Source organism: Hevea brasiliensis, chromosome 2 (genome assembly GCF_030052815.1).
Source record: "Hevea brasiliensis isolate MT/VB/25A 57/8 chromosome 2, ASM3005281v1, whole genome shotgun sequence".
NCBI classification, from domain to species: Eukaryota; Viridiplantae; Streptophyta; class Magnoliopsida; order Malpighiales; family Euphorbiaceae; genus Hevea; species Hevea brasiliensis.
Window position 1 is genome coordinate 121,708,113 of NC_079494.1, and position 17,271 is coordinate 121,725,383.

The window sequence follows — 17,271 nt, forward strand, 5'->3', positions numbered from 1 at the left end:
GAAGTATCATAAGGGATGCACAGGTGTTGACCACTGAGGTCATAAGATGAGTAAAGATCTCAAACAAGATGCCTAAGTTAGGTGCTACAGGAAAGCTACTCATAGGATGCTTTAGGATAAGAAACAAAAGTCATGTCCTTGGGAAACAGAAATTGTTGAAAAGGAAGAATAAGGACAAAAATCACTAAGATATGTGTTAGGGCGCAAGGTAAGAGAGCTAACCACCAAATTGATTGAAGTTATGAGACATCTAGTCAAGAGCAGTGAGGTATAGTGAATACTTAAAATGTCAGAAAAATGGCCAATGAATAGTTACAAGATAAGAGCTCTCTAGGAAGAGATGATGACAATTAGTACACTATAGTAGAATCAGAGAGCAGTAGAATGTCATCTATAATATACGAAGAGTTTAAAGAATAAATGTTTTACCAATCTCTATATAGCTAGAGGAATAATGATTGCACTTGTCCCAATAACCTTCTTTTCTTTATCCTCAGTTTGTTTGAAAATTCGGGAATGAATTTTCTTTACGGGGAAGAATATAACAACCCAATTTTTCTAATAAATATATTTTTCTTTTATTGAGCTAATAATTTATTTATATTTTATTCATGAATTTAAATTAATATTTTTATAATGGTAATTTTTGTTAAATGTGTATTATTTTTATATGTATTATTATTATTATCATTATCATTATTATTATTATATTTATTTTTATTATTGTTATTTATTTATATGAGTAGTTTTAAACATTCATATTAAATGTTTAATAAAATATTATTTTATATTATTAATAATTGATTTAGTGGTCATTAATTTAATTATTATTACTATTATTATTAACATTGTTATTATTATCAATTTAAATGTATTAAAGAAAGATTAGGTACTTATGTGAACAAACAAAAAAAAGTTTAGGGATTTCAATAAAATTAAAAGTAAAAAAAAAAAAAAGAAACCCAAAACGCAGTGCACAGGCTCTCCCCCCCCCTCCCCCCCACCCCCCCCCCTCTTCTCTCTTTCTTTCCTTCTCCCTCCCACTCGCAGCCCTTCCACCCGACGCCCTTCTTCCCCAATTTTCCACTCTGTCCGACGACCCTAGTAGTCGATGAGGCTTCAGTCGGCTTCGGCATGACCGGGCGACCACTAGTGGACAGGACACAGCGACGAACGAAGGCGGCGGCGATGAGAATTGAAGAGAGAGAGAGAGAGCGACGACAAGGACTTCCAAGGCCATTTTCGGCCAGTTTCGGCGATCGTTCGACGAGGGAAGGGTGGCGCTCGACTCCTAGGACCACGAGCTTCCCATCCCGACTGGCGGTGCCCTGTTCCATGAAGGTTTCCGGCGAGTTTCAAAGAGAGAGAAAGAGGAGAGAGAAAATTTGGGCAGTGGGCTTTCCGGCAAGTTTTCGGTCGTTCCGACAGTCGGATCGGAAATCCGAGGCCACCGATGGACTCAGGACGGCAAAATCTTCGAGATATGACCGGTCTAGTTCCGATCGGACAACATTTGAAAAATGTGATAATCGGACGGTCCAGATCGCTTGGTGAGATTTTCGAACTTTTTCGATTCCCAAAATTTAAAAATAATTTTATCATAATTATTAATAAAATTTGGACTTAATTTAGGTGCAATCAGATCGAGAATAGCTCATCGAAGCCTAGACCGCATTTTCAGCCAGATCCGGTTGCCCGACGGCCCGTCTCAGAATGTGGTCGATATTATAGTCAATCCTAGCTTTTTCAGAATTTTTGGATGCGTTCCAAGTATCAGATTTGGCATAGGTAAACCTAAACTCTACATTGCTCTTTTTTTTTTTTATCATGTATTGGGTTGGAATAAATTTCATAAAATATTTGCAGATGATCAAAAAATTATGATTCCTTTTGCAATAGCCTTATAATATTGTTAAGGACCGCGGGACAAGTTTATAGAATTTTTTAAGTTAATTTGGATAGTTTTTGAAAAATATTAGTTTTGAAGTCTTATAATTGAGTTGTCTGATATTGTGATTATTGTTTGATTTGAAAGGCCTAGGAGGGGCCATATAATGATGATGAGATATGGGTTGAGTTTAGAAGTGTTACTTGAACTATTTTATAGGTTCGATAGGTTCCAGGTATAAGGGAAACTCTGCCTGATTTTCGGCATGAATTAGGCTATCTATTGTCTCTTTAGAGTCTTATTTTGAATTAGTACTAATAAATCTGTAATATAATTATCTAGGTGAATGAGGTCAGCTATTTTCTTCCACCCAACAGCCACAATAGCTTCTGGTGTACTATGAGTAAAATATTAATTTTAATTATAATTTTAATATTATTATATGTTCAGGCATGCCTATGCATCACTTATAAATATGTATTTATGTAGTTAAGCACTAGGCACGTTTTATATTGCATTCTTAATTGATGAAGTGCCCTTGATGTTGTTTATGGTAATTTGGAGCAGTTTGCGTGCGTTGGTGTGCATGTGGTGTGTGGTATTGGATATGGATAGGACGAGTAGACGCGGCTTGAGAGACATTCGTTGGGATCCGGTCTTTTATGAATAAATTGAGATAGGCACAGCTCGAGATGATTTCGCTGGCCCCCGCATTTGATTTATCAAGCGAAAGTCCGGCTTAAGAGACACTCGCTGGCAGAGGTTGGATTAAGAGAGCTGTATAGGGGATCAGCTCCCATATATGTACTGTTTGAATATGATTGGGAGTGTGAATGTTTCATATTACCTTTTTGGTGTTATAATGTGATTGTATGAAAATTATGATGGTGTTACATTCCACTCTTTAGGATGCATTAGGTTTAGATAGCTATAAAAATTGTACTTAAAATTGATATTTTACTCTCTAAGTCGAACGCTCACTCCTATTCACCCTATTTTTCCAGGCTACAGGAGGAGACCTTTTTTTCAGAATAGCCTGCTTCTTTTCTCGCAAGTTATCAATAATTACTTAATTGCATTTATTATTCTCTAAATTTGTAATTTAGAACTCCGCATGTACTAGCAATAGCATTAATCTTGTTAGGGACTATATGAATTTAAATTTTTGTATTAATAAATGAAAAATTTTTATAATTTTTAAATAGTTTATAAATGATGTGACAGGGTTGAGCTGGACTCTCTTAATATGAGTTTCTAATAATTATAAGGTTAAGTTGACCCAAAATAAAATTATAATAGTTTAATTTAAATTATTTTATATGTATGTTGAGCCTAAATTGTGGGTCTGATCATGAGTTTGAGAACAATAAAACTTACTACAGGCCTTGGGGACTTTATGCCGACCCAGGTCCTAATGCCAATTTGACCCATAGGTTGAATAGTGACAATGCTCATCACCTTTAGCAGGTAAGGCGCAAGCATTAAAAGCAGCAGTGTACCTAGCAACAAGAATGGGAGCACAGAAAGTCCTCTAATTGGATTCTGAATCCCTAGTTCAAATGATTCACAATCAAGACTCTTACTCCCTGGGAGATAGAAGCCATTGTTGCAGACATCCTCGCCCTAAAAGCCCACATTCAAAGCACCTTACTTTGGAAAATAATTGAAATAAAGTATTGAAATGGCATTCATACTAACTTAAAATTTGACAAGGAAAATACGTTCATTAATATACATCAAACACTGAACTACGCATCACTCAAATTCAATAAAATCATCCCTATCATGTTATTCATCCCTAAGAGCACCATTTACAAGGATACAAAGGCAACAGATTCTTTCTTGGAATGGTCAAATCATAACAAACCTAACATCTAAAATAGAGCATTAAAGACACAAATCTATCTCATCTTGACATCAAAAGCTTCAAAAATATACAATAAAAAATGATAAAAAGAAATTTGGAAGGAAGAAAGAAGAAAAAGGAACTCTTATGTACTTGATTTCCTGTCCATAGATGGTTCAATGGCATAGGAAAACACTTGATTTGCAACCAGCTCTTTACCATGGTCTTATAGCTAACAAAACAATCAAACTTACAGTTCCCACACCATTGGAACCGCTTGAGGCAATATATATCAATGCTCTGATGTAAGAAATCCAAAGAATAAGGGAAGTTACATATATGTCAGCTTGCCGTTTCTTTATCAACTAGAACTTGTCCACAAGGAGCTAAGCTTGGATGCAAGTTTTGCACTCTTGTAGTCTTCTCTAAGCTGAATAAATCTGAAATTGGCAGCCAAATCAAAGTTTAATCATCAGAAATGCAACTTTGATAGGGTAAAAGAACATAAGAATAAGAAACCTAAAAGGAGAGAAAGAGAGAGAGAGAGAGAGAGAGAGAGAGAAGGTGGGGTGGATCATAAATATACCAATTCCACAAGAAGGTTCTTTCTTAGTGTCCCAGTGTTTTGGCTGAAGACAGATTTTGAGATATTCCTAAATAAACTCTATAGAATGGGAATGTATTCATGATTCTTGCAACATTGATCAATTCTGGCTTTTCCCCCGCTTAATAATTAAGCATAGGTAACAATTCATGTAATAGCAAGTATTTCTGAGGAAATTTTCCTAAGGGATTAATTAAGAGAGAATGATTTCTAATTGAGAAAACAGTTTAGAGAACAGAATGGAAAATGAGTATTCACGCAGCCCAGCTCAACTAAGTCATAAGTTGTGCACTACAAAAAACCAATACCAATACACCTAAAAGCAAATACAAAATATCATTGACGATACCTCTGTGCTTCTTTACGGATGCTGGGAGTGCCCTCAAACAAAGCGGAGAGGCTTTCAGGAGCCACAATAAATACATTTGCCACTCTGCAGACGATAATTTAGTCATTGAATGGAGTTGAAATGAACGGGGAAAATAATTAGATCCAAATACAGAAATATTTTAAGCCTCTTGTAACTTGCATGCCCAACAATTCAAATTTCTCATCAATCGAAGGAGCATTGAAACTCCGCACAAATTCTCCATACTCAGTTATGTCACGTTTCAGCCTCAGTCCTCCACTGCAGAGAGAAACAGACAGCGGAAGACAAACAAAAATGTTACAATTTCCAGACAATAATAATAATAATAATAATTCAGTGAATTTTTTTTAGAAAAAAGGGAATAGCAAAAGTAAAACATTGCTGCATGGTTCACTGAAGAATATGTTACATGAACGTAGGGGGAAAAGATCAATACCAGTCACTAGATTATTGGGAATTACAAAAATGGGGAATTTTTTACCAGGAAAAAAAAAGAATTACATAAGCTTCTGAAAGGATCACTTCCAACCTTCCAGAAGCACAAAAGCACTTGGGTAATGTCAAACTCTTCATCACTAATATATAATACCCAGGAGTAGGGGAAACCCAATATCGAATTGTTAGCACTTGCATGTTTATGAGAAAATCCACAAAATAAATGCTACAACCTATACCCAGCCACCGTCTGGTTTGTAACTGAAACCAAAACTGGATTTTTTTTCTTCTTTTTCCAAAATAAAAAAGGGGAGCTCTCCCTGAACCTTCAACTAGAACTGCCAGTTCTGACCCAGTGGCCACCCCTGCTACAGCCTATAATTGAATGAATACTTAACTCAACTCAACTAAGCTTTTATTCCAAAAATTTGGGGTCGGCTATATGGATTCGCTTTCTTCACTCTAAACGATTTTGGGTTAAATCCTCAGAAATGTGTAATGCTTCTAGGTCATGTTGTACTACTCTCCTCCAAGTCAATTTAGGTCTACCCCTTTTTTTTTCTTTCTATCCTCTAACCTAATGTGCTTTACTTATCTAACTGGATCCTCCGTATGTCTACGTTTCACATGACCAAACCACATCAATCTCCCTTCTCTCAACTTATCTTCAATTGGCACAACTCCTACCTTTTCTCTAATACCCTCATTATGGACTTTATCTAGTCTAGTATGGCCACTCATCTACCTTAACATTCTCATCTCTGCAACTCTTATCTTATACGCATATGACTCTTTCAGTGCCCAACACTCACTACCATATAACATAGCCGGTCATATGGCTGTACAGTAAAATTTTCCTTTCAACTTATTGGGAATCTTGCGATCACATAAAACTCCCGTGGCACGTCTCCACTTCAACCATCTGGCTTTAATCCTATTACTAACATCCTCCTCACATCCCCATCTACTTGAAGGACTGAGCCTAGATATTTAAAGTGATTACTTTGGGACAATACCACTCCATTCAAACTAACTCATTCCCTATCACCAGTTTGGCCTTCACTGAACTTGCAATGCATGTATTCTGTCTTCGTTCTACTTAACTTAAAACCCTTTGACTCTAGAGTACTTCTCCAAAGCTCTAGCTTTCAATTGACTCCTTCTCGTGTCTCATCTATCAGAACAATATCATCCACAAACATCATGCACTAAGGAATACTCTCTTATATATGTTTCGTCAATTCATCTAAAACTAATATAAAAAGGTAAGGGCTTATGACTGATCCTTGGTGTAATCCAATTGAGATCGGAAAATCTCGTGTCCCCTCCCACTGTGCGCACAATAGTAGTTGCTCCTTCATACATATCTTTCAACACTTGTATGTACCTAATAGATACCATCTTTTGTTCTAACACATTCCATAAGACATCTCTTGGAACACTATCATAAGCCTTCTCCAAATAAATAAAAACCATGTGTAAATCTTTCTTCACATCTTTATATTTCTCTATCAAGCTTCTAATGAGAAAGATCGCTTCCATAGTTGAACGACCGGGCATGAAACCAAATTGATTGAGAGAGATAGAAGTATCATAACGTAGTCGATGTTCCACAACTCTCTCCCACAACTTCATAGTATGACTCATGAGTTTAATTCCCCTATAGTTTGAACAATTCTGTATGTCTCCCTTATTTTTAAAAATAGGTACTAAAATACTCCTCCATTCATCAGGCATTTTCTTTGAGTTTAGAATCTTATTAAATAATTTAGTTAACTATGCCACTCTCATATCTCCCAAACACTTCCACACTTCAATTGGTATTTCATCGGGTCCACAGGCTTTACCCACTTTCATTCTCTTAAGTGCTTCCTTTACTTCTAAAGATCTAATCCTTCTAGTATAATTCACATTCTTTTCTATTGTTCTATAGTCTATATTCACGCTATTACCATTTTGACTATTATTAAAGAAATCATTAAAATAATTTCTCCATCTTTCTCTAACGTCCTCATCTTTCACCAACACTTTTCCTTCTTTATCCTTAATGCACCTAACTTGATTGAGATCTTGACATTTCCTTTCTCTCCTCCTTGCTAATCTATAAATATCTTTCTTCCCTTCTTTAGTTCCAAGTTTCTCATATAACTTTTCAAAGGCCTGTGCTCTTGCTTGACTAACTGCCTTTTTTGCCGCTTTCTTTGCTATCTTGTACTGTTCATATGCCTCATTATTATCATATTTAGGTAATTTCTTATACCATTCCCTTTTTCTCTTCACTGCCTTTTGTACTTCCTCATTCCACCACCATCTCTCTTTTGAGGGTGATCCATGTCCTTTAGACTCTCCAAGTACTTTTCCAGCTACTTCTCTAATCTTTGATGCCATCTGTATCCACTTATTATTGGCCTCCATATCTAGCTTCCATACTTCGGACTCGAGAAGCTCATTTTTGAACTTCACTTGCTTTACTCCTTTGAACTCCCACCACTTTGTTCTAGCTATACTATTTATTCTGACCTTACTTGAATTGTTCCTAAACTTGACATCCAAGCCACCAATCCATATTGACTTGTTAAAGCCTCTCCTGGAATGACCTTGCAATCCTTGCATAGAGCTCTATTTGTCTTCCTAGTTAAGAGGGGGTCGATTTGGCTTCTATGTTGCCCACTTTTGAAAGTCACTAAATGTGACTCTCTTTTTATAAAGTAGGTATTTGCTAGTATTAGGTTGTATGCCATAGCAAAATCCAGGATACTTTTTCCCTCCTCATTTCAACTGCCAAAACCAAAACCTCCATGAACATTCTCATAACCTTGTCTATCACTTCCTACATGTCCATTCAAATCTCCACCAATGAAAACATTCTCTTCATTCGGTATGCTTTGCATTAAATCATCCATATCTTTCCAAAACTTTTGTTTACTCTCACTGTCTAGTCCTATTTGTGGGGCATAAGCACTAACTACATTTATTGTTTCTCCTTCTAGTACTAGCTTTACTAGTATAATTCTATCTCCTACTCTTTTCACAGCTATTACTGCGTCTTTCAATGTCCTTTCTATGATTATGCCCACCTCGTTCTTATTTCTCTCATTTCTGGTAAACCACAGTTTGTACCCTGAATTACCCACTTCCTTACTTTTCTCTCCTACCCATTTAGTCTCCTGAATGCAAGCAATATTCACCCTTCTCCTTTCCAAGGTATCCACAAGCTCCATTAATTTTCCTATAAGTGATCCAACATTCCAAGTACCAACCCTGATCCTCCTCCTATCCTGTTTTTTCCTAATTGGTCTCCTTTTATGATATCTTCTATTATTTTCTATGTCTATCTTGTGTTCTGTTCCACTATCTGTTCTACTATCTGTCCTATGGACTAACTTCTTTACCCACACCCGTTCATGATGTGGGAACCCTTACTCACTTAACATCACACCTGGGCGCCGGCATGGCGTGTTGCTTTCGGTAAACGCCCTACACCCTTACATATTTCTCACTACACCCGGGCTCCGATGTAGCACTTCGTAAGTAGAAGACGCCCCAACGTTTATATTATTTGAATCCATATCATAAGCTATGACGAAATTTTTACGTTGGTTGTCACCTACCGCAACCTCCTCTTTTATCCAGGCTTAGGACCGGCTAAGCGGAAACTACTTAGGCGGAGTTCTATAATTGAATGAATAATGGAACTAAATGCTGTCTTCCAACTTTTTCATCATTCAATAATAAAATTACTCTCAAATTCTAAATAGACTGAGATGAAGTTTGGCCAATACTTTCATACTCAATCACTGAAACTGAATTCTCTTTGCTAAATAAACAATCACAACCGAAAATGTGAACAGAGGTTACCAAGGTAAAAGTTTTCGGCATGAAACTTTAGAGAGAGATGAATTACCTGGGGTTAAAAGTGAATTTCTGCCAATGATTAAGCAGTCCTTTATGGAAGCGATTTCCCTAAAAGAAATAAATAATCACATGTTAAATTTCAAAATGTATATGTAAATATTATCTTCCTATTGCCAAAATTTTTTCAAAAAAGGTTCATTTGCATGTAAGAAAATAGCAACAGTCAGAGCAAGTTAGGTCACAAATAGCCAAGCAATTAGTATAGAAGAGTCAAAAGAGTCTCAGAAGAAAAATTTTTATACCAACTCAGCTCAGAAGATAAATTTTCATACCAATTCAGTCAGGAATGCTTGCTTGTTAAGACCTTCTAATGCAGTGAATGCAGCCTCAAGCACATGAGAAAGGTATGCCACAACTCTAGCCAAAAGGAGAGAAAAATGTTATTTTGCATAGAGAATAGCTGAAAAAAAAATATATCTTTATTTGCTAAAAGGTAATGTTACTATAATATGTTAGTTGACACTACTTGGTGGAAATTAAATGAACTCGGTGTTATTAAGGCCCGAGACGATACCAAGGCAATAGGGTATCATACTTTCAACTAGTTTAATAAGTAAAAAAGCATATTGAAAAGAAAAAAAAAATTATTTGCTCTATATGTAATATAAGAGAAATAGTAAGCAGAAAATAATAAAGTTATAGAAAGAAAATGAAATTTAAAGAAAGATTAATCAACTCCACTTTATTAGGGTTTAGGGAGAAATTAGAGAGGAGAAGAAGGAGAGAAGAGGAGGTGATATGAACCTGCCTAACTCCACCTCAAAAGCTAACTCACAAGGGGAGGTTTGCAAACCCATATATATAACACCCAAGACCTCCCTGCAGAACCGATGTGGGATGCATCATTCCCTACCCCTTTAGACTGAACGTCCTTGTGAAGCAACTGGGGTTATGATTTGTTCATCCCGACCTCTCCCAAAGAACGTTAGGGAACCTTTGTACGTGGCCCACCGACTCATACAGAATGAGGCGCTGATATCACATGATATAAACTTGCCTAACTCCACCTCAAAAGCTAACTCATAGGGGGAGGTTTGCAAACCCATATATATAACACCCAAGACCTCCTTACAAAACCAATGTGGGATGCATAAGGAGGAGGGAAAGACAAGAAAAGAGGAAAGGAGCCTCACTTGGCACCTCAGCACCTAGGCAAGATAGGCGCTTGCCTCATCTCGCTAGGCGCCTTTAATAACATTGAATGAACTGTTTTGATCATCCTATTCTCTGGAGGATTAGAACTGAGCTTTTGGTGCTGAGGGACTGGTAAGCAAAGCATCAAAGAGATTGAACAATGGCTAATAAACACGGTGAAGTCATTTATTTCTCACATACTAGGATTCTACTCCTTTAGTTGAAAAGGTAAGCTCATCATTTTTCAAGTTGGATGATATACCTTGTGCAAGCATTCGTCGAACGATGATCAGGAGCAATTCCATCATCTGGTGATCGATAGTCTATTGTCTTTTGTTCAGCTGATAGCAATCGCTCTACCTACACAGGAGTTTCACAAAGAAAATTACAAGACAAAAATAATAATAAAGAGAAATAAATAAATGTGCAAAAGGAAATAATCAGATAATCATGAAATCAAAACAGGAGAAGCTAGAAAAAAAATTGTATCTCATTTGATGCTACCAGAAGATAATCATATGATTAACTAAAGATTTGTAATTGTCCAGCAGAATCTAGATCATAGAAGTAAAAGACTGGAAGTCAGACTCAACCTCAGCCATTACAGTTTCAATGCATTGCTGAAGCCCTTTATAAGCAGCAGCCTCGGCACTGGACATAGCTGTTGCCATTTCTTCACATGAAGCCGCATGAGCACCATCCACAGGCAGTAAAAGGCGAGATATAGAATTTGCAAAATACTGCCAATAGAAGTCATACCAATTTAAGTTATCGAATATGTGGCTTGATAATAACTTAACAATGTTAGCGCAACCCAACATACTTGCTGAACTATAGCCACACTACTGCCACAACGTTGTACAGAAACCATGAAAGATCTGAAACTGCTCTCACCAGCTGCAGCTGCAGCTTCTGCCTACAAATCAACATCAATCTCACTTATGTCAACCATTATGTGCTAATTATGCTTCACTTATAACAAAGTATACCATACACATAGAATAGATAATTAATATGCAAAGGAAGGCACACAGTCAGGTAATTACAGCAGAAGCAGCAGCAGTGGCCACCCTTCTAGTAACAATCGTGCCCAGAACAAACCTTTCCCTCAAAGCTGCAGCTTCAGTCAGACTGTCTCTAGCCCTTTCAAGACCTTCTGTTAGATATTGCCCAACCTGCTTAATCGAAAAGGCTGAGTATCCACAACACCAATTAGCTGATCACAGATTTAAGTTAAGCTACTTACTTGGTCTAGCAAGCAAGTGAACACCGCTTGCACATTGGCTGCAAGGTTAGTAGGCTGTAGAAAAACCCAATTGAAATCAATTGATAAGCAGTAAGTAAAACACTTGAAACCTAAAAGAAAAGATAAAGAGAGAGCATATTCATCTTTGAGCCCTTATCACACTAATTATAAGGCCATTTTTCAGTTCTCTTTCTTTTTCCTCCTTCAGAAAAATAATAGAAACAAATAAGACAGCGTCTGTCAGACTCAAATCTAACTAAATCACATTCTAATATTCTTAGCCAACATTCGGTCTTGTATTGCATGCCTAATTCTCGTACCACATTCATTTTGCTTTTAGCATTCAATGTAGTTGTTCAAGGCATCTACCACCTGACCCAAACACCAAGGGCAGAGTACATAACTTTCCACTAGTGGCAAGTAAATGAGCTTGAGAACCTTAACTAGAACAAAAAATAAAAAATCAACTCAACTCAACCCAACTCAACTAAGCCTTTATCTCAAAAATTTGGAGTCGGCCATATGGATTCTCTTTCTCCACTCTAAATGATTTTGGGTTAAATCTTCAGAAATATGTAATGCTTCTAGGACATGTTGTACTACTCTCCTCCAAGTCAGTTTAGGTCTACCCCTTCTTTTCTTTCTATCCTCTAACCTAATGTGCTCTACTTGTCTAACTGGAGTCTCCGTATGTCTAAAACAAATCTAAAACAATTCTCCACTGCAGTTGGTGACAAGATTAAAACATTACTTGAGATGAAAACAGAGTGCATCTTGATATTGCTTCTTCATTCCAATGCACAAATTCTGTCACAACAGTAACAGATATCTGCTGGTGGGAAGATGCTACAGAAGCTCCCTTTGATCGTCCAATTGTTCCAGTTGACTCAGAAAGCTGCTGGCTCTCAGCATGCAATTCTTCCACCTGCATGACATGATATAGCCCGTTGCCTTAAGAGCAAAGTGTGTACCATAAATTTGATCAAGAATACCATGATCACTGCAAACCTTTGCTTGATATAACTGTCTAAGAGAGGCCTGCTCATGTTCAGGATATTCATCCTTGTGAGAAGAAAAGAGAGATTCTGTGAGGCCTGTATCAACATTCAACAGAGGAAGTTGTTGCTATTAAAACAAAGTTAAATGAAAATAAAAAATGAAAATAAAGCGTACAAATGTATCAAGTTAGGCTGTAGTCACACTCATTCAAATGTATCAAGCTGCTATTAAAACGCCGTTCTCAGAAAGGACAAATTTACCAAGTTAGGCTGCAGTCACATTCATTCAACATTAACACTGTTATCCACTAATAGTTTATTAATCATGGAGACATATGAGCTGGCCAAAAGGCCCCAAAAGGCTTGCATATGAGCAGGCCAATGGCCCCATTGCCACATGAGCAACTTTATATTACTATATTCCTCTAAGATTGCAGAGGCTTGCAGTCCTAATTTATGTAACTTAAACACAGGACCAAAAGGGTTCATTCATTACCCTCAACATCCAAGTCACCACATCCCACAGCTCGTAGATCTCTAGCAAGTTCCTGAGTCTTCTCATATGCCACTGCTAGCATTCTGAGATACTGAAGCCTCAAGTCAAATACAAGCTAAGTCAGGATCTGATAATCACTTGATATTAGAATACGAAGAGATAATTCCACTCACTAACAATAGTCCGCCTTCTGCCATGGGAGGCAAATTTACAAGAGATGGTTTGGCTAACAATTTGTCCAAAATAGCTGTAACTCGCTGCTCCAAGACTCGCTGAATATTCATAAAATTAGGAAACTAGTCATTATTATGAAATCACAAACAAATTTAGGAAATTAGTATCATGCCATATGTATATTTAAATTCAGGAACATAAAATGCAAGATATAATAAAATAACTATGTGCCAGATTACCTGCACTAAAATTGACATGACATCATTAGAAGAAGGAAATACTGCCATGATTGTGGCTGCCTCTTTACGAACAGTATCTTCACAAACAAAAAATAAAGTGTTTAATAAATAACTCTGAAAGAATTCAATCCTTGCAGTAGTAGCATGGATGACTATTCTCCAAACCTGTAATTTCTTTGTACAATGAAGAAAGCCCACGAGCAACATCACTGGGACTAGCTTGAGAAACCTGATCACCAAGAACCAATCTGGTGTCTGCATTCATGATTTCTACATCAATGAACATTGGACGTGTTGCTACATAATGTTGCATGGCACTGGTGCCCCTATTAAACTGCAATGTAAAGGACATAAGCCACACCACTAAAACAGACAAAACAGAGGAGGAGAGATGTAAAATGTGAGAAAAATTTAAGCAACAAAACCACAACAGAACAATGACCAGGTAAATTTAAGCACTCAACATGATAAACTGATATGAACACCACTTTCAAAAAAAAAATTAAAAAAGATATAAACTCTAGACATAGGGCTTTGAATCACAAATAGCTATTAGTCTAAATACAAATTGTGAAACAATAAATCATCTTTCACAAGCATATTTTAAAAATGGAAAAATAAAGAAGATTACATAATGGGAGGGAAAGATGAGCATAAATCATGCTGCCATAGTTTTGGTGTTAATGTCAAAAGAATTGTCTAATCACATAGGAAAAATAATCACCTGAGATAAAATTTTAGCACATTCTGCCATGGTAGACAACTCTCTTCTCTGCGATGCTGCGTCAAACCGAGCCAACAATCTGTTCTCCAGTTCTACATAAAAAGCATTAACAATAAAGGAAAAAGACATTATTAACATTAGAAAAGAAAGAGACAAAACTAACACTCAGAGAATGTCTTTTTAGATCCAACCAAAATTTTCCTCCTTTTGGCGAGCTGAAAGCCAAATTCTAATGGTTGGCCATGAGATGGCCCAGAACCAGGTTGAATCCAGCCTAGTCAAACTGGGACCAGAACCAGTCAACAGTTTCCAGATCCAACCCACCTGGAACCAGCCCATGGCTGACCCTAATCTAAACCTTCCATACCACAACTGTTTACATTTAATTATGCTAGCTGGTTATCATTAGGCTAATAATATGACGACAAAAAATATGAGTTCGAAGCAATCAAAGAACAACTTTGGAAGGCTTCCAATAGTTATGCTGATAAAAACATAGCACAGAAGTTACCATACCATTGCAGTAATCCTGAAGATTAGCAACTGCAACTTCTAGTCCTCTGCTAGCAGTTGCATTTCCCATAACTGATGGAACAGATATGCCTTGTCTTCCCATATCTTCCTCAGCAAAGGAACCTAAAGTCCACAATAAAGGCATGATAAGTCATATGGCTTCGAAAATCATGCAAATAATTATGCAAAAATTACACATTCTTGAAACAAATCAACTAACTACCATATAATTCTGCAAAACTTTCTTATTAGCTATAAGTTCAACACTCTTGTATCTACCAGGAACCAAATTATTTTTTCTTGAATTTATGGCTAAGTTAAATATTCAGTTGTTACTTCCTTGCTACATCAAGAACAAGGTACAAAAACAGTAAGTTTAGTGCAACACTCATCCTGTTTATGCACATGGATAAAAAGTTGAGACAATGGAATTTTGCAATTATAGAATTTTTAAGGGGAAGTATCATCTTACGTAATTTCTGTGCAATTGAAGCAGCCTCAGCAACACGGCTGTCATCTGAAAACAAAGGCGAAAGTTCCATTAAATCGCCTGGACTACCATTAAACTCCATCAGGTACTGCAGCAATTGATATTAACAAGATGTTAGACCATTCCAAACCAAGCAAACTAAATAAAATAAATTGACTGAGAGTACCTTAACGAGCTCTATTGTTTGGCTGGCAGTTTCCCTCTGAGCATCTGCACTCTGACAAGCACAATAAGCTAGTGATATAACTATAAAACTGGATGCCAAAGCAATGAATAATCAATCCTTTCACAAACTTTACTTGCAAATGATCTCCTATTTTTGCAGCAGTCTGTCCAACACTTGAAATGCGTGAGTCCAACCTTGCAAAGCTATCAAACAATCCATCTACACCTTTTTCCAACTGAGAGATAAGAATAGAAACTGATCAATTTTCCAAATATTCTTATCAGACAGTTCCAGTTAAATTGACTAGGTCTTTAAGAAGAATAAGAAAACAATATTTTTTTTTCCTTCTTTCAGGGATATAATTTTCTCTTTTGGCACACCATTACTTCAATATAGAGTCCAAAATGAATAGAAGTAAAGCATAAAGGCTATTTACGAACCTCAGCCAGTGTTTTGCGGTGCTTAGAATCTTGAGCAGTAACATCTTTCCTTAGATTGGAGAGCTTTCCATCGATCTTGAAACCAAAACGAAAAACCATCACAAAAATTCTAATGACCCGGTATATTCAATAGCCACAATTCAAAATCCCTACCTGTTTTCGAAGATCAATTAACTCTCTGCAAGAATCCCTGAAAAGAGACAAGAGAGCATCTACTTCTGGAAATAAAGGGGACAGCCCTTGTGTAAGTGTTGCTGCATCAAAAGGGGCTCTTACATGCCCATTTGCTAACATATCACTCCCAACAATGTTCCCATGCCCTTCTGCCGAATCCGCTTCTTCTTCTTGGAAAGATGGAAGTAATTCATTTACCAAGTTTCCAAATAATGCATCAAATGAAAACTCACCCTACACATTAAATTCAGATATCTCAGTTCAATTAGCTGAGTAAAAAAAAATGATCTAAACAGAGTGACTTCCTATTATAAAAATGCAAATCATTCCCAGTTCTTTACCTTGAAGTCATCTATATCCAGAATCAATGGGAGGGAGCCAACTGATGGAGATTTCGAAACTTTACTATCACTCTTGATACTCTCTTTCATCTGGTTCTCATGATATATGTAATACATTATTAAAATATAGCTCGCAAAATTATTCTCGGAACACAAAATTTTGACAGATTGTGAATAACCTTGACAATCTTAATAATGGAAAATTTGAAGAGAGGAAAAGATAGAAAATAAGCGCACAGGGACACGCACTATGTTCTTCTAAATGAAGGCATGATTCTAAGCTGATAATTCTTGTCTCAGTAAGAAACATGCAACGGAAAATTTAATTTCCCTCAGTTTTCTCAGCAACCAAACGACAAAACAATTGAGCTTCCTAACTTTTCCTCACCTTCAATTACAACTCAACCAGTTTCCACAATCAATCAATCACTAGCTTCTTGAATTACTACGATGACCATACGGTATCAGCTATATAACTCGTAGCAAAAAAAAAAAAAAACAAATCTGCGAATTATATGAAATAAGCAACACATATGTTGTTTTAGATCACGCAGCTAAATGAGAGAGGTTACATGGTGAGGAAAATGGTACCTCTACGGTGCTTCGACAAGCAAGAAAGAATGACGGAGAAGATAGCCAGGGAGTTTGCCTCTTTCTTCTACGCTTTGGTTGGGCAGATCGAGCTAGGTGAGAGAGAGAGAGAGAGAGAGAGAGAGAGAGAGAGACGGTCCTCCGCCGAAAACTACAATGAAAACAAACTCTATTTTACGATTTTAGCCTCCTGGCTTCTGAAGATATGAACGATGTCGTATAGGGTAATTTTGGAATTTGAAATTTCCACCAAATGAAGCTGAAAATCTCATCCTATTTTGTGCCAATGATTCTGTCCGGCCGAAAAAAAAATTCAAGGATTTTAAATTTATTATCCATATTGGATGTAACTGCGGTCTGATTCCAAAAACGGATCAGATTAGTTTAATTTAAAATTAAAATTAAAATTAAATTAATTTTTTTTAAAATTGATAAATATTTTTTTATTATTTGACATATACAATAAAAAATAAATAAAGTAAAAAAA

At 36.6% G+C, this 17,271-nt stretch overlaps 1 protein-coding gene across 2 annotated transcripts; it reads right to left on the minus strand.

The window, feature by feature from the left end:
- Positions 1 to 3,652: 3,652 nt before the first annotated feature.
- Positions 3,653 to 16,941, minus strand: LOC110638037 (exocyst complex component SEC10b). 2 transcript variants are annotated; one of them, XM_021788442.2, is made up of 25 exons: positions 16,785 to 16,941; positions 16,194 to 16,283; positions 15,832 to 16,086; positions 15,679 to 15,753; positions 15,372 to 15,473; positions 15,239 to 15,289; positions 15,055 to 15,160; positions 14,586 to 14,705; positions 14,070 to 14,161; positions 13,511 to 13,679; positions 13,346 to 13,422; positions 13,110 to 13,204; positions 12,933 to 13,030; positions 12,447 to 12,532; positions 12,190 to 12,363; positions 11,439 to 11,492; positions 11,239 to 11,367; positions 11,016 to 11,108; positions 10,786 to 10,932; positions 10,455 to 10,552; positions 9,331 to 9,415; positions 9,048 to 9,106; positions 4,868 to 4,966; positions 4,688 to 4,771; positions 3,653 to 4,174 (listed from the first exon to the last, which is right to left on the minus strand). In XM_021788442.2, the coding sequence occupies exons 2-25, from the start codon at positions 16,281 to 16,283 to the stop codon at positions 4,096 to 4,098; spliced, it is 2,517 nt and encodes an 838-aa protein (XP_021644134.2). In that variant the 5' UTR covers positions 16,785 to 16,941; the 3' UTR covers positions 3,653 to 4,095. The 2 variants fall into 2 exon arrangements, with proteins under 2 accessions (XP_021644134.2, XP_021644135.2); XM_021788443.2 differs by having other exon boundaries at positions 12,933 to 13,023; positions 13,106 to 13,204.
- Positions 16,942 to 17,271: the final 330 nt, after the last annotated feature.

Excerpts from the sequence above, each read along its gene's own strand:
- LOC110638037 (XM_021788442.2), bottom strand. The coding sequence starts at position 16,283 with ATGAAAGAGAGTATCAAGAGTGATAGTAAAGTTTCGAAATCTCCATCA. Across the intron at positions 15,161-15,238 it reads AAACAATAGAGCTCGTTAAG|TACCTGATGGAGTTTAATGG; the intron begins GTACTCTCAGTC and ends CAATTGCTGCAG. Across the intron at positions 13,423-13,510 it reads ATTGTACAAAGAAATTACAG|ATACTGTTCGTAAAGAGGCA; the intron begins GTTTGGAGAATA and ends TTGTTTGTGAAG.